The 23755-nt window shown below is 43.8% G+C and overlaps 1 protein-coding gene across 1 annotated transcript in view; it reads left to right on the top strand.

The window, feature by feature from the left end:
• Positions 1-2080: 2080 nt before the first annotated feature.
• LOC126199004 (myrosinase 1-like) overlaps positions 2081-23755 on the top strand; it is an 81042-nt gene continuing 59367 nt past the window's right edge. The window contains exons 1-4 of the mRNA XM_049935683.1: positions 2081-2301; positions 6579-6709; positions 22541-22675; positions 23501-23623. Of these exons, the coding sequence (XP_049791640.1) occupies positions 2100-2301; positions 6579-6709; positions 22541-22675; positions 23501-23623 (591 nt within the window). The 5' untranslated portion in view covers positions 2081-2099. The remainder of the gene's footprint in view (positions 2302-6578; positions 6710-22540; positions 22676-23500; positions 23624-23755) is intronic.

The following is a 23755-nucleotide window of genomic DNA, read 5'->3' as shown; positions in this document are numbered from 1 at the left end:
CGAGGACCATTCGCAACCGTCTCCATGAAGCTGGGCTACGGTCCCGCACACCGTTAGGCCGTCTTCCGCTCACGCCCCAACATCGTGCAGCCCGCCTCCAGTGGTGTCGCGACAGGTGTGAATGGAGAGACGAATGGAGACGTGTCGTCTTCAGCGATGAGAGTCGCTTCTGCCTTGGTGCCAATGATGGTCGTATGCGTGTTTGGCGCCGTGCAGGTGAGCGCCACAATCAGGACTGCATACGACCGAGGCACACAGGGCCAACACCCGGCATCATGGTGTGGGGAGCGATCTCCTACACTGGCCGTACACCACTGGTGATCGTCGAGGGGACACTGAATAGTGCACGGTACATCCAAACCGTCATCGAACCCATCGTTCTACCATTCCTAGACCGGCAAGGGAACTTGCTGTTCCAACAGGACAATGCACGTCCGCATGTATCCCGTGCCACCCAACGTGCTCTAGAAGGTGTAAGTCAACTACCCTGGCCAGCAAGATCTCCGGATCTGTCCCCCATTGAGCATGTTTGGGACTGGATGAAGCGTCATCTCACGCGGTCTGCACGTCCAGCACGAGCGCTGGTCCAACCGAGGCGCCAGGTGGAAATGGCATGGCAAGCCGTTCCACAGGACTACATCCAGCATCTCTACGATCGTCTCCATGGGAGAATAGCAGCCTGCATTGCTGCGAAAGGTGGATATACACTGTACTAGTGCCGACATTGTGCATGCTCTGTTGCCTGTGTCTATGTGCCTGTGGTTCTGTCAGTGTGATCATGTGATGTATCTGACCCCAGGAATGTGTCAATGAAGTTTCCCCTTCCTGGGACAATGAATTCACGGTGTTCTTATTTCAATTTCCAGGAGTGTAGATGTCTCTTGTACCGTGTAAAACATGTTTTTTCCTTTCTGGCATCTTTTCTTTTTTCAGTCCTTCTTCAAAGGTAACAAAATTCGTCTTCGTCTTCAGTAGTGTCGCGTTCAACATATGGCTATTTACAATGTCTATTTGCTGCGCACATGCTTCCATTTGCTTTAGTGTATGTGAATTGTACAGCCATCATCTAGCGTACTTTCAGTTTTACGACGCACCCGACTCAATTCTTGTAGACATTCAGCAACCACTGCCACGCCATCAGACATGCAAAAAGTCTTGCAGCTATCCTTTAAAAAATGTTTTTCTAAAATAAATAACATTTCTCATCACATACAAAGATTTCCTTCATGGCGTTGGTTATGACTTTGAGACAAATGGAATATTTTTAGTGCACATTTACTTTGGTCTTCTGAAGTCCTCAAATTAGTAATGAGGGATAACTAGAATGATAAGAGTCACACAAATATAAAAGTAGACATTACATCTAAATTAACAAAGCTTTGAGAATGGGAAATATCAGCCTTATAGAAGATTTGTTATATAACTCCCGCTACAGGAAACGGTTGCTGCAAGTAAACCCCTACATCGCATTAGCTTTCTGGCATCCTTGTTATGCAGCTGGAGCAAAGGAAAAGATGCCATCCACATCTCCTCTGTCTGTCGGGAGAGATACGATACCGTAAGTGAACGAGTGCAATACATGGGCAACATAGGTGGACTTGAGTCGAATGGCTTGTAAGACAAGCCATAGTTGAGAAGGGAGTGGAACTGGGTTGTAGCCTCTCCACGATGTTATTGGATCTGTACACGGAGAATATGCGACCATATGTCGCGGGCTGAAGATAGTTTACCCACGAACACCTAAAACTATTTTAGACTTATCTAATATTGTATGCATCCTATAGATTTGAAGCGGGTGATCCGCTTTCGTGACATACGAACAGCTGAGGTGAATAGGAGAGGATTCTTACATTGGTTTGCGATAAGAAAGATGCTATCTCAAACTTAAGAAATTAATTATATTATGTAATTACTAGCGCTATGGCAAACTCTGTCATTAACAAACCGAAATACCCGAATATTGTAAACACTTGACGCTGTCACTTGAATGTTGCTAAACGATACGGCAAAGATAATTATCGACATGAGCAGCTGGCAGTTCACTACGTAGTGTGGGACTTATAAAGGACGTGATAGCGTTTAGTTGTAACGCAGGCGTCATGTTGACGAAACGAGCAGTGTTGCTGCTAGCTGCGTGCTTGGCCTCCGTGGCAGAAGCCGCACCGGGGGCAGCGGCAGCCGCCTCCCGCCGCCCCCGACTCCGCCTCCCGCGCGCTGACGCCGTCAACCAGTTCCCCGACGGCTTCATGCTGGGGGCGGCCACGGCCTCGTACCAGATAGAGGGCGGCTGGGACGCCGACGGTGAGTGGCGGACGTTGTACGGACAGCCAGTGGGAACGGGTGCGGGATGGAGGGGGATGTCACCTAATTTCACTGTACCGGCCGTAACAGCTCCTTAAGAACGCTGTACGAAGGAGTTTACCCTTTCTTATACCCACGTACTTGTAACATACCTGTTTCAGCCATCTATATGTACATATAAAGCATGTCTCAAATCTTTTGGGTCAAGGCGTAACAGGTGCTATTGGCTTCTACATGTACATCTACATTTATACTCCGCAAGCCACCCAACGGTGTGTGGCGGAGGGCACTTTACGTGCCACTGTCATTACCTCCCTTTCCTGTTCCAGTCGCGTATGGTTCGCGGGAAGAACGTCTGTCTGAAAGCCTCCGTGCGCGCTCTAATCTCTCTAATTTTACATTCGTGATCTCCTCGGGAGGTATAAGTGGGGCGAAGCAATATATTCGATACCTCATCCAGAAACGCACCCTCTCGTAACCTGGCGAGCAAGCTACACCGCGATGCAGAGCGCCTCTCTTGCAGAGTCTGCCACTTGAGTTTGCTAAACATCTCCGTAACGCTATCACGCTTACCAAATAACCCCGTGACGAAACGCGCTGGTCTTCTTTGGATCTTCTCTATCTCCTCTGTCAACCCCACCTGGTACGGATCCCACACTGATGAGCAATACTCAAGTATAGGTCGAACAAGTGTTTTGTAAGCCACCTCCTTTGTTGAAGGACTACATTTTCTAAGGACTCTCCCAATGAATCTCAACCTGGTACCCGCCTTACCAACAATTAATTTTATATGATCATTCCACTTCAAATCGTTCCGCACGCACACTCTCAGATATTTTACTGAAGTAACTGCTACCAGTGTTTGTTCCGCTATCATATAATCATACAGTAAAGGATCCTTCTTACTATGTATTCCCAATACATTACATTTATCTATGTTAAGGGTCAATTGCCACTCCCTGCAGCAAGTGCCTATCCGCCGCAGATCTTCCTGCATTTCGCTGCAATTTTCTAATGCTGCAACTTCTCTGTATACTACAGCATCATCCGCCAAAAACCGCATGGAACTTCCGACACTCTCTACTAGGTCATTTATATATATTGTGAAAAGTAATGTTGTTATGGACAGACACTACGTACACCACCTAACAACAACATAGCTCATAGTAATCGTTCAAAGAGACGACCGCCAGTCTCTGGTGTTTGTGCGGGATGTGCTGCCATAATTCTTGGAGACTGTATCCCTTGTTGTCAGCGAAAGGATGTGTCTCAAAACCACTATACACCTGAACAACACGTATCCTCATCGTTGGTTTGGAAGGGGAGGTCCTGTCCAATGACCAGTGCGGTAGCAGGATCTCACACATCTGTACTTTCTCCTGTGGGGTTAGGTCAAGACGCTGCCGTATGAAGTCCCCGAGAAACATATAAAGACCTGCTTGCTAGGGTCCATGTTGCCTGTCTCCTGGTGCAACAGACACCAAGAATCTTTGAGAGAGTGCGGCAGAACTTCTTGCGCTGTTGCCATGCATGACTGAATGCACTGAGAATGGCGGTCATCACTTTGAACAATTACTGTGAGTCACGTCGTTCTTATGCGAAGTATGCGGGGTATACCTCGCATAAGAACGACGTCCCTAACACAATAAATACGCATTTCCGACCATTGGTTCTTTGCCGCAATATAATGGATTGTGGAACCACTAACGCTCATTTCAGGTTTTATCCAAAAGGTACGGTAAACAGCGGTGAGTATATTTTACCAGTGTTATCTATAACGTCCCAGGCCCGTTGTGTATTGAGGGAAGGAAAAATTATTGTCCCTGTGCCTCTGTACGTACCCTGTCTTAGTCTTAAGATCCCTGCTAGAGATACGCCATGGCAGGGGCACAGCGGTGGCCCAGTTTACATGGAATAGAGATTCTCTACATTTACCCAGAAGGATTTCGTGAGAGCTACGTTGTATTTCTTCCAAGGATCCCAATTTGAGTTCTCCGAACATTATGTTACACTTCATTCTGGGCTATTCGCACCTGTTACGGCCCTAGGAGCACGTATCTGAATGATAGCGATGTCTGCTACTCAATAAACACAAGGTTATATTAGCGTTTTGTATGCGGGTTGCTTTATCAATGCATTGCATTTTCCCACAACGGTTGTTAGAGATCTTCCAGTTTCCTAATGCTGATTTCGTGTGACTGGCTCGTTTCATATCGCTTTCTGGTATTGTCCCTAAATGACTGTAACACTAGGTGAGAGTGGTTGAGAGTGGTGGTTCCAGATTGAGAGTTCTGCTCAGCGATATACCAAAAGACGATTTCTTTACTATGAGGAGAAAAAACGAACTCATTAAAGAGAGGAACATTCAGTTAGCCTTATAACTTTGTTATCACAATTTATAATAATTCCAACTCACAATCATTAAAGAAAAGCAAAACAAACAAACTTACACAAGAGGCTTATTTACAAAAATTTAAACTATGGCAATAGCTAATTGGTTGGACCAGAATTAAAAGAATTGGCCTTGAGATGGTAGGTTCACAGCATAATCTACATCCCTTTAAAACAACATCTTTATTAAGGGCGCGAATACAGCTTACGGCAGCAAAAATTTGACAACATTCAAAGAATCTTTTTCCTACCACAGAAAACGTACAAGAATAAAAATTGACACTCTCAAACAACTGGTCTTCTTAAATTGGATAAAAATATAATCTACCATGAAAAACTACTTTTACTCTTTTTTAAATTGCTCCAAAATGGTGGCTGTTCAACAGTAGTATTGCAGCATTTACCTTATATCTGGTGTAGCATTAAACTATTTAATGGCGTGTTTACTTTAATGGCAAAATACGTATTTCAAATTATGAATTTAGATTTTTAAACTTTTTACACATTGTAACATATTTTAACTGCAAAGCTGTTCAACAGAATAACCTGATTATGCTTGATTCTGTGGACATACCCCGAAAATTTCAAAGCTTTATGTTATTTAGTTTTTGAGTGGTAAGAGAAACGGATCAAGGAACTGTGAAGTCCGGGAAACGAACGATGAACATTGCTGATACATTTTTCATAGCTTTGTTGTGTATATAATGTAGGTGCAGAGAAGGGCATCAGCTTCACTCATATACAGATAATTAAATACTTTAACATATGCAGTATTCTTCCCTGCATTTTTCTGTGATGTCCCTTCCGTGGACAACTGTTCAGATTACTGGGCTATCCAAGCACCACTCACGGCCCGTCGTAACAGCTTTATTTCTGGTGGTAACTCATTTCCTGCCTTCCAAACTTCACAGAGATTCTTTATATCTGGGGAACTCGCACTCCAAGATCAAAGGATCCTTACGCAGACTTCTCTGTCATAGGTTAGGAAATTGTTTGCACAACGAGTTTTCACTGTGTATGGGAATGGGCACTGACTTAAAATTTCTTGTAAGATTAAAACTATGTGCCGGACCACTATTCGGACCTGGGACATTTGCTCAACCGGCTGAACTGACAAGGACGTCTCACGAGCCGCTTCAAGCTTCACTTCCGGCAGTACCTCATCGCTTATTTTCCGAACTTCGCAGAAGATCTGCTGCATACTTCGTGTAATTTGCGATCCTGTAAGAATGGATATGGTGAAGACATGACTTAGCCTCAGCTTGAGAGATTGTTTCGAGAATGATTTTTCACTCTGCACCGGAGTATGCACTGACTTGAAACTTCCTGGCAGATAAAAACGAGCACTTGCTCGCAAAAGACACGAAGGCTCCACGTTTGAATCACTGTCGGGCACACAGTTTTGGTCTCCCAGGAGGTTTCATTGCACACTCCACTGCAGACTAAAAATTACTTCTGAAAGTGTCATCTGTTTTTGTCCAGGTTATCTGGAGGTCATCCTTGGTTGTAAGGCCAATGCTGGAAATTAAAGTCCCGTAGCAAATACTGCAAAATTGTGCTTTCTCTTCCCCTAAACCAGTATGAGAAGAATCCATGATTCTATAAGAACTCAAAGAGCATGTTCGGGGTCTTGAGGGGCGGAAAACGAGAATTATAATAAAAGCCGAATGGCCAAGACCATTTAAACACATTCACTCCACAAATTTATCTGTGTTTACGAAATTTGTTTAGGTATCTGCATTGTGTTTATGTTTCTGGTATCCCAAATTTCTTTCTTTTTGTCTTGTAAAGGGACGAACCAATTATTATGCTGCTCCAACAGAGAGAACTTCTTGAATAGCACATGCACAAAGGACTCCACTAATCTGTCGTTTCGCCATTTACAGGCAAGGGCGAGAACATATGGGACCGTATGTTGCACGAACATCCGGAATATGCCAAGGGCGAGAACGGGGACGTTGCCTGCGATTCTTACCACAAATACGCGGAGGACGTGCAGGCAGTCAAGAATCTGAACGTGAGTATGAAAAAAGTGTACTTATATTATTATGACTACAGTTAGTAACGTTAACAGTGCAGGACACTGTTTATGATCAGCGCTCAAAACTTTCGCCACATTATTTCGCCAGCACTACTTTATGCAGCTTTGAGTGAATTAATAAGCTTTGCTTTAGTAGGAGCTGAACGAATGAAACCTTCGTATTAAGTTCTTGGTAATGTTATCACATACGGTAAGTGACAGTCATCTAAAACCTGTAGCCTTGTCTCACTACTTCAACGACGAAACCTAATAATTTTAAGACTGTCGAAAATCATGTTGTACCATCATCAGCTGTTTTGAAAATCTTTATTATTGTTACTAATATCGGTTGTTACTAATCATTATCAGCCAATAGTTGTTGTTGGTCAAATGTTTGAGAGGATAGAAAAAAAAGACTACCTATGAATTATGCAACGGATTTTCGTACACAAACGAAGATTGGTTTATGAACAGATTGGGTGTACCAAACTGACCAGCAGTGACTGGAGTGAATTTTCGTAGCCAAACGACAAATGGACAAATGAGGTATCAATATGATCAGAGTGAGGTGCAGCTTTCTCAAAAAAAAAAAGGACGTAATCAGGATAATTAAGAAAAATCTATCAGACAAATGTATTTTAGTACTTTTTAAAATTCTAAGTTGAACATTGGACATTAAATCTTCGTCCGACACCTCGTGTACTTTCTCTTATCTATATTCTCTAAATAATAATAGTGTTGAATACCGATCGATATTTAAATATCTTGTGATTCATGCTTCCTGAACAAGACATGAAAAAAAAAGACAGTCATATGTTTTGTGAAATAATTTATCCAAAAGAAGAACGATTATAGAAACATTCGACGCGCCTTTGAATGATGATCGAAATCATAGCAGCAAATGACGTGCCGACTGAGAACTTAAAGTTCAATGTTAGAAGCACCTAAATTTAAACAACACTAGAGGATAGGTGTCTAGTGGATTATGTAGACCATAAAATCGGCTGTTGGGTCGATTTGACATATCATAATGGCTTTCACATGTTTCTGTCATCCACGCCCGAAGTTATAAAAAAAGGTCAAACAATTTTTCAGTCTCAAACTTTTTCAATAGAAAATCCTTCTAACATCAGAAAAAACATATACGTGGCGTAAGATGTAAAGTTTCCTTTACAAATGCCGTCGAAATGGTTGTTCTTGCTGAAAGACTTTTCCGGATAAAAATATAAATATGAAAATGGGAACCGTAAATCACAGAGCAGTTCCACACAAACTGCGGATTCTACTTTGCGCTCTTTCTATGCAGCTAACATAAGATGGTTCCAATTGATACGGTTCCTTGTTCACGATTTTCAAAATTTAAGTACTTGATTTTGCAAACCAGTCCTATTTTTGCTTCGATGTTCGGATTGCTGCATGTGATTTCGAGCATTATTCAAAGGCCAGTCAAATTTATCTCTATCTATTTTCTTTCTTGCGTTCGACAACTTATTTCACAAAACAGCTCTTAGATTATTTATTGTAGATTCGTGGATTAACTATTTTTTGGTGTACGGTATGTTTGAATGCAAAAAAAGTAAAAAATCCAAGACACAGAATTTTAACATTCTACAGAGAATCCAATATGTCAGCAATATTTTAGTATACAGCACCCAACCTATGGACACTTGTATTAAGACGTTTAACAGTAATGTTCTACCGGTTAAAATGTCTCGAGAACTTAGATACGGTGTACTAATTTAGGATTCATATGTTTCATTTTGTAAACAATACGTGAACCGTAAGTATTGAACACTGTTGTCCAGTTCATAATATTGACTTTCTTACTGTGAGGGAACTCGTGTACGTACCCACACAGAAGTGTAATCGAAAATCTTTTTGTACCTGATGATCATTAAAAGCAATAGAAAATTCAAACAATAACAAAAATTTTCAAACAACGACAGCTTTTATTTCCACGAAAAGGCGGCTGTCTCTCCAGTTTACAAACGAGAGACGTGCGTTGTATTCCTTTGCAGATACACGGACCAGGCATATTGATGTTACCACTTCCTATGTTCGAGTATCCGTAGCTCGTGGTATACGGGCTAGCGTTGCTGCCTCTGGATCACGGGGTCCCGGGTTCGAATCGTGGCAGAGTTGGGGATTTTCTCTGCCCTGGGTGTGGGTGTTTGTGTTGTCCTCATCATTTCATCATCATCAACATTTGTGAGTGTGACTAGATTGGGTTGTGAAAAGAAAACTGTGTTAACATTGGGACTTTGTACAGGCGCTGGTGACCGCGCAGTCGAGCACCCCACAAACCAAACATCATCATCATCTCATCATCATCATCCTATGTTGTTCGACGTCAACGTGCAATAACCACTGATAGAAGACAGATGGCAGCGCTAACTGTGAAGGGTATATGTCGGTGGAAGTGGTAAACAATACATTCTTTGTCCTAATGCGGAAACGAGGCGAGTTATATGACGTCCAGAAGGTTTTCATGCGCAATGGAAACATTTCCGAAACGGCTAAGTTCGTAAACTGTTTACGTGTCACCGTACTTAGGGAATACGGTGCATGGGAAAATGGAGCAACCCAGAAACTGCGCCGACGCGACTGTAGCGAACCATGGACCACACTGGGGTGAGCGGCGTCTGCGAAGATGTGTACAGGCTGATGGATGTGCAACTGTTGAGCAACTGACCGGCTAGATGAACCAAGGGGCTATCAACAGCGTCTCCCCAACGACTACTCAGTGGACGTTCTTGCGTAAGGCCTTTGCAGCAGGCGCCTGGTTCTTGCACCCGTACTGACTACTGTTCACCAGCGACGAACTCAACTGGACGTCCATTGAGTGGCAATAGGTGGCCTTTTCTGATGAATTATGTTTTATGTGCCATCGGACATATTGCCGTTAGTGTATCGCGTGAAACGTCCGAAAGCAAAACCGTGCTGCAGTCGTCGAAAGCATCCAGGCTGGAGGGTTGGGTGTTACTATCTGGGGAATGTTATCGTGAAATTCCCTGGGTTGTCTCGTCGTTCTTGGCTCAGTGGATCAACGTAATATGCATCCACTCTTGTGGATCATGTTCATCCCTACCTGCTGTTTGTTTTTCCTCGCCATGATGGCATCTGTCAGCAGAACAATCGAATATGTCACACAGCTCGCAGTTTGAGAATAAAGCACGGAGGAACAAAGTAAAGAGATAATGTACGTGAGCATAAGCAGTAACATTCTTGGACACAGGATTTAGACGTGTTCTGCAGGCTGTAATACCAGTTTTCGCCCTGAACCGCCCAGACGACATGTAATGGCACGCGACTCCACGAGACTGTTAAAACATTATTTATTATAAAGAGTTTGTAATATCTGAATGTTCTGAAGAGAGCACTCTCGCTATACGACACAATTAAGACATTAAAAGTAGCATGTGTGATGTAAATGACTAGAAATAAAATGCAATAGAGAGACTGCGCTCTGAGTGCTGTTTACGAAAGGGTGAAATGAAAGTCACATGACGCTGTTGGCCGACATTCGAATGGCAGTATGTGTAGCAAAACAGGTGCGGGCGTAGTTCACCAGCTGGTAGCTTTGTACACATTTCGCATTTCGAATATTATAAGCTTTCTTGAGACTGAGAAGCTTATGTCCACGAGTCGGCATGGTTTTAGAAAGCATCGCTTTTGCGAAACTCAGCTTTCTCTTTTCTCACATGATATACTACGAACAACGGATGAAGCGCAACAGGCAAATGCCAAATTTCTAGATTTCCGGAAGGCTTTTGACACGGAGCTTCATTGCAGGTTGTTAACTAAGAGACAAGCATACGTAACGGATTCCCAGATATGTGAGTCGCTCGAAGACTTTTTAAGTAACGGAACACAGTATGTTGTCTTCCACGGCGAGTGTTCATCACAGACAAGGGTGTCGTCAGGAGTGCCCAGGGAAGGGTGATAGTCTCATCGATGTTTGGCCATTCAGTCCGGAACCGCGGGACTGCTACGGTCGCAGGTTCGAATCCTGCCTCGGGCATGGGTGTGTGTGATGTCCTTAGGTTAGTTAGGTTTAAGTAGTTCTAAGTTCTAGGGGACTTATGACCTAAGATGTTGAGTCCCATAGTGCTCAGAGCCATTTGAACCATTTTTTTTTTGTTTGGCCATTGACGACAGTTAATGGCGCTAGTCTAAATCAAGAACACGAGCCCCAAAGAAAGTTATAATGTACTGCAAAAATAACTGCTGTCGCAACAGAATATTGTCCACGAAGTCTACGCCATGTATCCACAGGCATTCGTGTGACGTCATGCGTTGTGACAAATCATTTCATAAACTCTTATCTCACTGTTCCACAGATAAATGAAGTAGTTTGAATTATTCGAAGGGACACCACGTAACTGTATTTCTCAAAAGTAAATAACGGGCAGCTGTATGAATATGAAAATCGTCTCCTGTTGCATCTCTAATGGATTTCACTAACATCTGTAGCTGAGTAGCAAGTGTAGCCCTCTGCCGCAGTTTGTGTTAGAAGCTCTGCCTGGCGTGGCGGTCTCCTTCGTTCAAAAATCTACATTTATTCAAACAATATTTGCGATTCTCGACGTTTTCCCGGCGTAATGAGTACTGCATGAAGTTTACCCTTTGCTGCCGGATGACATAGACTTTTGGCTTCGATACTTCGACTGGCGAACACTCAGCCGTCAACAGGAGAATGTGTTACAGCGTAGATTGCTTTGGTGCGGGGAAGCATGCTCATTAGTTGCCATTACATAGCGCCCTATGTCGAATTATGCGTGCTCTTCGAATATTTATCCATCTACGGCGCGCAGGCGTACGCGCAATGATGATTCTGCATAGGTGCCCTTTGTCGGAAAAAGCGTCTGCAGGGTTAAAAATGCAGGTGTGAAAGTATTAAAAGTAACCATACAATGTTTTCTTCCTGAAGCTATTAAAAAAACTACCGGGTCCCACACTCTATTCAGTTAAAATCCTCCAGAGTTGACAAAAGGGTAGATGGATGGGAAAGTAAACTAGCCGTATTCCTCTCAAGTGAATTCTCCCGACATTCATTTTAATTATCGTTACCACTACCAATCAGTATAACAGCGGGAAAACCTATTTCATACTAGCGGAAAATAAAGAACAAACACCTAGAAGAGTGCTTGGGAATGTGAAAATTGGTACATAATACTGCAAGACGTCAACAGACGGGATGATTGAAAGCTGTGTGGTCGAAGCGATAACAGGCCGGGAAATAACGCGTGCTTATCTGAACGTTTCGACGCGTTTCGAGAGCGGTCGATAGTTACACGCTTCATACCATTCGTGAGAATGCCCCGCTGAGCTAGCGAGGTGCCTGACAGGCTTGCACGAGCCCAGTTTTTGTGATCAGTCTCTCCCGGTTTGTGGTTGTCTGACCAGAGCTACTGTAAAGCGGAAGGTTCTTTGTGATAAATGAGGGAAATTTAAGAAGCAAAGTAACTAAAAAGGCATTTTCTTGAATGTATGGTTTTGACAGGGCTATACTGTCATCGGATCTACAAAAGGATGATAGTAAAATACTTTACAACCGTGTATTAGAAACCGATAAATTGTCGTGTTACATTACCTATTGAATTTAACATAAGCTCATACTCTAAAAAACTTTTAACACGGATTGACCATCAGTGCTGCAAGTCGCTTCACACTGCATAAGCATTTTCCATGACCATAAAGATCAGTACACGTAGGCATGCCAGTAATGTATTACTCACAAACATAAGCATAAATATAGTGCATCTATCACAAGTGTTCATGATCGCCACCAGCTGGCGACATAGCAGCAGTGTAAATACAACGACAACCATGTACGTAAACTAGGTGGCGCTAGGACGGTTGACTGGATTCTTGTGTTGCATGTAGCGTAAAACCTTGACACATAATTTCTTATAATTTGTAATACATCATAAAGGACCCACTTTTATTACATTATGTCCGCCCCGATAGCTGAGTGGTCAGCGTGACGGATTGCCGTCCTAGGGGCCCGGGTTCGATTCCCGGCTGGGTCGGGTTTTTTTCCGCTCAGGGACTGGGTGTTGTGCTGTCTTCATCATTTCATTCCCATCCGGCGTGCAGGTCGCCCAATGTGGCGTCGAATGTAATGAGACCTGCACCAAGGCGGCCGGACCGGCTCCTCGTGGGGCCTCCGGCCAATGACGCCAAACGCTCATTTCCATTTTCATTTACATTATTATCCAATCCAAATACGAAAGATATAGAAATTGTACTTACAATCTCTGTACTTGCATAGATGGCTACGCCGCGTCCCTGGAGAAGGATAAGTGTTATATCCCTCGACGTCCGGAAGTGTGGCCAAGTTCCTGTAGCATTGCGATATCGACGCAGTAGATAAATTTTCACGCGGGAGCTAATATTCTTAGTGCTGATCGTTGCTATTCGGTATGTTTCGAGTCGTGCCCCGCCATGGAGGGAAACTCTATCAGCGTAGGGTGAAGAGGGGCGAAGCAGCGGCGAGCTTTGCCATATGCCACCTGACGACTTTATTGTCGTCGCAACTAGGTCCCCGTCTGCAGTAACTCAGTCCCCAGAGTATGGTTCGGGCCATCGTCGACATCGTCACTTACGCCATCAAGGGTTCTGATGTTCCACCTCGTTCGTAAGAGAGGAGGACATCTCTGTGGCGGCCATAATGGTGGAGTCCGTTCGTTCAGGTGCATCTAGGCGAGCCGGCACAGTAGGTGCTGGCTCAGCCAGAGTCGACGCTACGTTGTCGTGTTTCTTGTCGTCGTGCAGGTTCTCCAAGGCCGCGTCGTATCGGACGTCCTCTGGAGCCTCAGGGGAGGTGCGTTGTGTCGGTCCGAGGCCGTACGGCGCCTCCTCTTGCGCCTTTTGGGTGAAAATTGTTTGCATGTCCGTCCCAGAAGACGGTCTTGGAGGAAGGCCGCCGCAGGTAATATAAGGGACGTCCATATCAACGACCGGGATAGAATCAGAAGTCGTCGCTATTGGTAGTGGCGCCGGAGTAGGGTCAATTTGTGATCGTGACGAGTCGACCGCGGCGGTATCCGTAGCAACTCGAAAGATCGTCGGTACGTGATCCGACGGACGACGGCTGATGGGAGGAGAAGTGACGCAGATGCGTAAGTGATCGGTAAAACGGAGTCGGAGGCGCCACAATAGAGGCTGCAAGTTGGGTGATTGGTCGTTAAAGACACTCAGATCTGAAGTGGCTTTCTTTTTAGCATCCGGAACAGGTCTTGGGTTGGCTGTCGTGACGATGACCTCGCTGCACCCGTTGATTGGCAGCTAAGGTGGCACGTGACAGCGGAGATTGATGGTGATCTGTCGTACATCGTTAAGAGCGCGTACGTTTGGAACTGTGCCCAGCATTAGGCAGTGTGGCCATGTACAGCGGAAGGCCGCGATAACGTGCTCCGCCAGGAGCTCGTATGCTGTGCATGCCCAATTCGGCGTGGTCGCCCGTGACCACACCGACGTTGCCGTCGGCGCGGCAAAAGCGTAATCCATTTTCGTTGCACATAGCATTCTTTCGCACACCGCGTCTTTGTCGAATCTGACGTACATCGTATTGCTTGAGATGGAAGAATGGATGGCGAAATGTCGAAGCTCGGATCTTAGCTACGTTGCGCAGGAACTGTTCCACTTCCAAGGCCTTTGGTCGGGTGTAGTTATTGCAGAAGGTGACTCGTAGTGTGGGTTTTCGGAAACGGTTGGTCATGGTTCTAGTACATGTAGGCGACGGCCGCTGAAAGTACACAGCAGCGAGGGAGCGCGCTACGCACGCGGAAACAGTATAACGTCCGCACTGCACAGCTGCTTAAGCCGGACGGCCAGCTGAGCTACCCAAGCATGACTCATGACCCGTCCTCATAGCCTTTCTTCCGGCACAACCTCGTCTCCTACCTTCACAGACGTTCTCCTCCAAAATTTGCGGGTTTAGCACTCCTGGAAGAAAGGATACTGCGGAGACATGGCTTAGCCATCGCCAAGACCCCGATTTCGAGTCTCCGTCTTGCCAAACAGTTTTAATCTAAGTTTCAAATCTTGGCCAGTTCCTACTCCGGGTGTACTATGCAAGTACAGCTAGTCCAAAAAGTATTCGTCTAGTTGTAATTTCTTTTTTAAAATACTACGTATATTTCACGTGAAGGGAATGGATACATAAAATGTGAACATCCATTCGTATGCAACGAGTCTTGGTAAGTCATATTTATTGATGAACAAGGAAATAAATACATCCATAGCGATAGCAAATCTGACAAAATGGAGAATTTATTCAAGGGCTACTTCAAAAAGTATTCGTCCATTCATATTTTTTTAAAATTTACAATCTGAAAATATGATTTCATTTACAAAATTTAATATTTGGTGGGGTTTCCCTTTGCAGCTATTACTGCTTGTAGACGTCTGGGCATCGACGTGACCAATTTTGCTGTCAGACAGGCTGCAATTTTGTCCTATTCGTCTTGATGTGCTTCTTGTAGGCCTCTCTTGTTAGAGAGGTGTCTTCTCCTGGTGCTATCTTCCAGTACTTTCCAAAGGTGTTCAATAGGATTAATGTCTGGGCTCTGAGGAGGGGTGTTGTTTTTGGGTATTGTACAGGAGCCTGAGCCTTGTATTTAGAGCGGTATGCTTTGGATCGTTATCTTGTTGAAAAATGTAATTTCCTTGCAGACCTAATTTTTCGGAGCTAGGATTCAGATTGTCTTTTAAAATATTAATATACATATAGTGATCCATTGTACCTTCTATGAAATGTAATTTTGCAACACCTGCAGCACTCATACAGCCCCACACCATCAGGGAACCATCACTGTGTTTAACCGTTGGCACAAGATTGCGTGGCAACATCTTCGCATTCTTCTTACGCCACGCCATTCGCCCGCCATCCTACCCGAATACGTTATATTTACTCTCATGAGAAAATATTACTCCAATCCAAAAGTTTTGCTTTTTGAAACTATGATCCACCGCAAAATGAAGACGTTTCTTTCGATTCTGTTCGCTGACCCAAAATTTCTTGCGCGCTACCCGGCCATGATATCCATACGTTTTGAAGGTATTTCTGATTGTGTTGGCAAATACCTTCTTTCCCCTAGACTCTAACTCACCAGCCAACTTAGGAGCGCTGATTTTAGGTTTCCTCTTCATTTCCCTCATGATAAATATCACATCTGCATCAGCCAAAGTGCGGGGGCGCCCGGTACGTGGTTGGTTTCCTAAATATTTTGTTGTGCAAAATCTATATATTATCGACTGAACCGTGGATCTAGGTTTACCGACTACTTTAGAAATCTCGAATGTATATTTGCACTCATTATGTTAGCACAGAATAAATTTCATTTCGATCAGCGTCGCCTCACTATCCTTACGGCCCATGGCGCTAATTGCATCGTATCGGCGCCGTTCAGATCCACAACTGGCGGAAGATTGGGGCCGCGCGCGGTTGACTCTAGTGTGTGCCGTGGGTCAGCGTTGTAGTTTATTCACTGCGGCCAGAAATTCGACATCTTCAGATGGTTGACGAATACTTTATGAACTAGCTCTTTTATTATATTTCCTATTTTGTTAACCTTGCTATCGATTTGGATGTATTTCTTTCCTTGCTTTTCAACAAAAATGACTTGCCGAGGTACTTCTTACATGACTGGCCCTTTAGATTTTGTAAACATTCCTTTTCATGTTACACAGACTTTGTTTTCCAAAAGATATGCAGCTAGGCGAATATTTTTTGGACTCACTGTATACTGCCCCTAGGAATGACATCTTACCACTGTTAACTAGAATTTATGTGCTATTTTAGCTGTGCATGGCAGCTACACGAAACAGAATTTAGGATGCGGGAGACACTTGCTCCTACGTGGCGTCAGAGAACCTCTGTGTAACACTATGCATAAATTTAGGAAAATGTATGTTAGGAAAACTTTATATCAATACACGTTCACTTATTTCAGTAAACAAATGCTGCCTGCTTTGATTTGCATCATTTTAAGACCACTGGCAGGACAAAAATCATTAGACTGTTTTATCTAATTTTTTGCTGTCCTACTTTTCCAATCTTGGGTAGGTCTTTTCATATATATTTACATACTTCATGTTCACGTTTCATTCTTTGTTTGCATCTACTATTTTCCACCTCTACTGCCCGCATCTCGTGGTCGTGCGGTAGCGTTCTCGCTTCCCACGCCCGGGTTCCCGGGTTCGATTCCCGGCGGGGTCAGGGATTTTCTCTGCCTCGTGATGGCTGGGTGTTGTGTGCTGTCCTTAGGTTAGTTAGGTTTAAGTAGTTCTAAGTTCTAGGGGACTTATGACCACAGCAGTTGAGTCCCATAGTGCTCAGAGCCATTTGAACCATTTTTTGAACCACCTCTACTGCTGATTCCGTCACCGAGGTAAGTATTCATGGACAAGGGTGCCCATACAACAACTTTGAGGGGGGAGGGGGGGGGCTAGACCGGGGAGTTCAGTCACATTAATGTGACGACCTCCTATGTTCGACGTCAGGCGGCAGCACTAGTAGTGGAAGTAAATAAAGCATGTGAGGGGGTTGCGGAAAACAGTGCAGTCTATGTTGCAATGCGAGGCGTATTTGACACCAAAAACTGCATGAACATTCGGCTTCGGGCCGTGGCTAGAAACATTTCCGGAAGTACTATATCTGTCAACTGTTCCCATGCTGCCGTAGTTAAAGTATACTGCGCATGGTAAATCGCGCTATCCAAAACCGGCGCCAAGGTAACAGCGGTGGACCTCGGGCCAAAGGGGTGAACGACGGCAAATAGACGTGCAACTGTTGGGAAACTGACCGCTGAGATGAACCCACAGTGTCTCCTCAAGGACCGTTCAGCAAACGTTGCTGCATATGGGCTCCCACAGTACTTGCCTCCTTCACGCGCCCTCGCCGACTGCTGTACATCGGCGACGAAGGATGGAATTTGCAACAGGTGTCCTTTATCAATCACGTTTTATGCTCAATCGGGCATATGGTCGGTGTCATGTACGACGTGAAACGTCTGAGTGCAAACGTCTGAAAGCAGGAAGCCCAAGCGTTATCGTCTGGGACACATTTCCGTGGCACTCCCACGTTGATCTCGTCATTCTGGAAGTCTCAGTTGATCAACACAACAAGTACGTATCTATCTATCTATCTATCTTTATAGACCATGTCCATTCCTACACGCAGTTTGCGGAGTTGCCCATGACACTGGAGTCGACATGGCTGCACATAGATGGCTCTCTATCTTCCACCATAACAGAGTTCATCAACATGAGGCAGCAAATATGAGGCAGCCAAGGAGGTGGAAGCGTGGGTTCTACTATGCCAAGACTGCTTGGTAGATACAACATGAAAACACAATTAATTAGCAGGAGAACAAAATAAGAAAGTATTTATTACTTAACTTTGTTGTAGTCCTTGAACGGTAGGTTGACAATTATAAAAGACGTGACTAGATTAAGCGTCTGTAGAATGACATAATTTGCAAGTCACAAATCTTGCAGTGACGAATTAATCTCTAGATGGCCACAGTGACCGAGCGGTTCTAGGCGCTTTAATCCGAAACCGCGTTGCTGCTACGGTCGCAGGTTCGAATCCTGCCTCAGGCATGGATATGAGTGATGTCCTTAGGTTAGTTAGGTTTAAGGAGTTCTAAGTCTAGGGGACTGATGACCTCAGATGTTAAGTCCCATAGTGCATAGAGCCATTACAACCATTCGAATTAATCTCTCCTAATCTTGAATGTCGAATCCGGGAATTTTAAGATGGAACTGGGCTACAAAGACTTGAGGGCAGCAATGAGTGAGCTGCAGACGATGACTGACTAACATCGGCGCTGGCTGACCACTGAGTGCAGCTACACTCCTGCTACACATGAAGTGGCCTATCGGCGCCTCGCGGCGAGAATAAGTACTGCGACTGACTGTATACTCTTTGGCTAACACAGCCGTTCTTCTGTTCCGTTTATCGAAAGAATCGCATCCGGCAGATCGATCTCTCATACGACGGTGTGGTCGTATGACTGACGACATCAAACACATCTTTGTCGGTACCTTGCAGAACCGCATTTGCTCTCTTCATGCACGTCTCGCAGCGGTCCGTGCCGCGAAATATGGTTAATCAGTCGTTTAACAAGCGGTCACATTAAAGTGCCCGGGCACTGCATTTTGGAAGACGTTGGTGACTTGTAAGTAGCCATAAAAAAGTTCCCTTGGCGACTCTGTTAAAAACCTGCGTAATACCGACTTTTAAATCATTATCTTGAAAGAAAATCACCTGACTATACTATATTTTTTCTTTCCCTCAGAGCTAGGTGGCGGGATGAGACACGTCTCCCCTTTCTAACGTTGTTCCTGGATAAACAAAGGATCCACTTATCTGTACGTCCTTCTCTTAAGGGTTTTCAATGAACTTCTTTTCTCACCTGTCACGAGCGCTATTTCTTCATGCTCTGATCGATGCGAAATGGATTGGAAACCACAATAAAAATAAAAAATATTTCATGTACAACTTTTAGTTACACATTCTAGCTATCATACTTTGTACCTAGTAGCCGCTCCGACTTGGAAATGTCCTAGTGTGGTACCTACTTTTCAATAACCTCGTCATAGAAGACAGCCTCTTGTACTTTCCCCCAATTATCTGTGCTGCTCTGCAGCTTGTTGTCTGAGCCAAAATGCTGTCCTCGTAGCCAGTGGTTCATGTGAACCAAGAAATGAAACTCAGAGGGAGCCAAATCCAGTTTGTAAGGTTGGTGATCAAACACCTCCCATCGAAAACGCTGCAGGAGCGTCTTTGTTGCACCTGAAGTGTGCAGCTGAGCATTGACCCTGAAGAAAGACTGGCATGTTAAGTTTTGTGAGCTGCCTGGAATAAGACAGAGTTTGGCATGAAGAAATAGAATGATAATACTTGCTGGGAGATTCTGCTGTTCTAGACGTCCTTACGTGCTCGCTGTGCGCTCGGAACTGGAATGTGCGACGTGATGCGATCGATGGTCATGTCAGAGACATTGCACAGAACATGGCCACAAAGCTTCATCGGATTTTCACTTGTGAATTTCGTATTTTTGGTTATTCATGGTCAATTACGTTTGTTAACAGCCTTCGGTATCAACAAATTTTCTTCTACGGATTCGCGATTATTCACGTTTCACTTCCATACAATACTTGCTTCCAGACATACATTTCCATATTGATGTCTAATACCAGTTGAGATCTTTTAAAAAAGAAAATTTCTCTTGCCTGTTTCAATCCACTTCTGATATCTTCCTTGCTTTACGTTTGCCACGTAATATTGCTTCCTAGATATCAGAACTCATCTACTTGTTCCACTACTAATCAGGCTGTAACTGCACATATATTTGTATGTGGTACCTTAATATGTACACACATCAGGGCGTTGGTTGTTTTATCTCTGCTTCGAACTGTCTTCCCACAAATGTAACTGCATCACTACATGGACTGTCCCTGTCAGTATAGACTATTGTTTTGCACTTCAGCCCCTGACCTGCTGCCCCGGGGAAAATAAACATCAATGGCCTCTTCTTGGAATATGTGCTTGGAGGTCCTACCGCACTTAAAAGTATACGATTCGTATTAACTGTAATTATCAGTCTTCAAGAAAAATACTGATGTAATGTTGTTCAGTACACCGTCCTCAGTCACCAACAGAAATATCTGTACTCATACCCTTTCACCCTGTGTAGGGTGTACCAAAAAGGGCTTTTAAACTTTGGAAACACATATTGATTTATTTATTTAACCTACATGGATTATGGATCATTTTAAAGAAAAATGCATCGACTTTCTTACCATATTCCTAAACCGGTTAAAAGTGACTTCTGTTGATTATGTGACACACATCCCATCTGATATCGATTTTTTTACCGAAATCGCTACAGTGTGTCAGGTATAACTTGTGCAATTGTGAAATACATTCTAACTCTGAGTTCTGATAGAGAAGCTGGTAAGGTTGGAACAAACAATGTAACGCTGACGATTCCCCAAAAGAAAACGTCAAGACGTGTCAGGCCCAGTAAATGTGGGGACGATGCAATTGGCACACCTCAGTACATCTACATACGTGGAAAATGGACATTTAGGATATCGCAGATGCCTTAGCAAACTGTCAAACCCTGATCTACCTTTCTTCTAGATGGAGAAGATGACACCAAGTCTGCATGTCTTATGAATAAATTTGTACGAATTTTCAAAGCTGTAAAGTCCTTTTCGATACATGATATATTTTCTGTTTTAGTTGTTCACATGCACCCATCCCAGCAACTGAGCTCGTTACACAGCCCGGTTGCCGGACGGGGTTTGAGGGAGGGGGAGGATAGATCCCTTGTCGGAGTAACGATGGGGCGGGGGGTCCATATGCCAGCCAGCATTTAGGCCATTTTCCACATACACCAGGCTGTTAAAAAGTCCCACGTCAGTTACACGAATCGCAGACACTTTGAAACATAACATTTCACCAGGCTATGTGCAGTAGCGGTACACCTGGTACTTCAGGCATATCGGCGAGGAAGAAAACAACTAAGAATTCGTGACTCCCTTCCTTGAGGTGTCAGAGATCCTAGGCAAGCTGCCATCAAGATATGTCCGATGTTTTATAGTTACATAGATGATGAAGGTAATTAGAACTTAGATGATAATGGTACTGGTCTACGTATTTTGAAAGAGGCCTTCACCCCTTTCGTATCTCGTTTTAAAGAGTGGGTGGACATTTCATTTCTCTACAGCAATAGCCACTTCGTCTTTGTACTGAGCGAGACTTACTTTCTCTATTGGCACATAGATATAGGCTTTCCAAAGTTGAATAATGAAAATGCTGGGTTAGTTCCTTTGCAAAGGACACTGGCGTTTGCCTTTCCCAACCCAGCCAAGTTCGCGCTTCGTCTCTAGAGATCTTTTTGGTGGCGATACAGTAAGTAACAATTTTCCTGAAACTTCCTGGAAGATCGAAACTCTGTGCCGGACCGAGAATCGAACCTGGGACCGTTGCCTTTCGCGGGCAAGTACTCTACTTCCCCCGGCAAATCTAAATTGTGTACCGGACCGAGCTTCAAACTCGAAACCTTTGCCTTTTTCGGGAAAATGTTCTAGATCGCCGAGGTGGTAGGTAAGTATGTCTCTGCAATAACTTTTCCTTCAGGAGTGCTAGTACTGCAAGTTTCTCACGAGAGCGCCTGTGAAGTTTAGAAGGTAGGAGATGAGGTACTGACGGAAGTAAAGCTGTGAGGACGGATAAATGAGTCATGCTTGGGTAGCTCTGTCAGTACAGAACTTGCCAACGGAAAGCAAAGGTTCCGAATTCGAATCTCGGTCCGGCACACAGTTTTGATCCTCCAAAAAGTTTCATAACATCGAACACCTGGACTGAGAGTGAAAATTTCGTTCTGAAACAAACATCTTTTCTTTCTAAGTCGATCTTTCTTCGTCAGCACCAGTTGCGGTGGCTCTGCAGAATATCCGCGAACAATGCATATTTTCTTAGGACCCAATAACCTGGTAACCATGTAGCTTTCTGTGGTTTAGCTAAATTACAGTTTCCGACAGTTTTCAGACATGGTAGAAACTCCACGAATGGGATACAGAATATCCATATAAACTATATCTTGAAGGAAAATATAAAACTATATTCATACGTCAATGAGTAAAAATATCAAAGTAGCAGTCGAATTTGAAATTATATAAGTATAAAAATTATTCAGAAAAATAATAATTGTAATTAATTTTTAAGTTGTACTATACAGTATTTACGAATATAAGAGATTAATGCTAGCTTCCACAAAACCACAGTTCGCAAAATTTTTGTTCCAGGCAAATGTGTATCGTTTCTCTATTTCCTGGGCTCGAATTTTACCAAACGGTGATACAGATGTAATTAACCAGGCAGGTCTGGACTACTACAACAATCTCATCAATCTGCTGCTGGAAAATGGGGTCCAGCCACTGGTGAGTAGTCCAGCTTCAACACAGCAATAATACCGCTTAGTAATTAGTTGTCATACATATTACGTGCACTTTGTACCTGCTATACGTCCGTCATCTCTGCTGTTAGAAACGAACATTTGCGTGCCGTAATTATTATGCTGATACAAAATATACGCATGGGTGTGCTACTCCAGTGTCACCATCGAGCTGTAAAGTTGGCGAATTCCCGTGCGATGAGCTACACAACTGAATATTCTTTCAGATTTTTCTTGAGTAATAAATAACTGATTTGTATTATTCCTGTGCCGGAGGTCCGAGGTATTCTCAAACTATCATTGACAATAGTTTCAAGAAATTAACGTTAAAAACTTTATTTCACGCTCACGCGAGTTCAAGAAAATTAAGAATGTTGTATTTTCAATCAAGCCCTTCTTCGTCACGTTGAATTTTTATAGTAAGCAAACAATCTTAGTGGGAGCCTTACGTACCATTTACCAACAGTTCTGGACGAAGATGGTTGACAACCTTTTAATTATTTACATTATTCTTGGAGGTAGCAGCACAATTTTCGGATAGATATTTCTTCTGAACTATACACCTAAATAACACGCATTTCACTGCCATAAAAGCACAGCTTCAGTTCAACACACAGTAATAAAAATATATGTTTTACCAATATTTATTTTGTAGGCTTCAAAAGCAACTGACATGGGGACTGTCCAGCTTTGCTTGACTAGCACTGAAATTATCGATACATTCGTTGGCCACATAGGAAGGTCCACGGTATTAACAACTTGAACGATGACCTCAGGGAGAAGATTTGTGCCCGGTACGTTTCTTTTGCAGGTGACGATGTACCACTGGGATCTTCCACAAGCACTGCAGTACATTGGCGGCTGGCCGAACCCCATTCTGGCAGACTATTTCGTCGAGTACGCTCGGGTTCTCTTCGAGAACTTTGGCGATAGGGTGAGTCTTACAAAACGAAACTGTCAGATGACTGTTTCATGCATTGTGGTATCCCTTTTGAGGGTAGCGACTGCTAGTCTAAATGACAATATACAGTTTCAAAATTTTACATTAAGAACTTTGTTTTGCGGT

Source organism: Schistocerca nitens, chromosome 8 (assembly GCF_023898315.1).
Source record: "Schistocerca nitens isolate TAMUIC-IGC-003100 chromosome 8, iqSchNite1.1, whole genome shotgun sequence".
NCBI classification, from domain to species: Eukaryota; Metazoa; Arthropoda; class Insecta; order Orthoptera; family Acrididae; genus Schistocerca; species Schistocerca nitens.
This window is presented reverse-complemented; position numbering and strand designations above follow the sequence as displayed.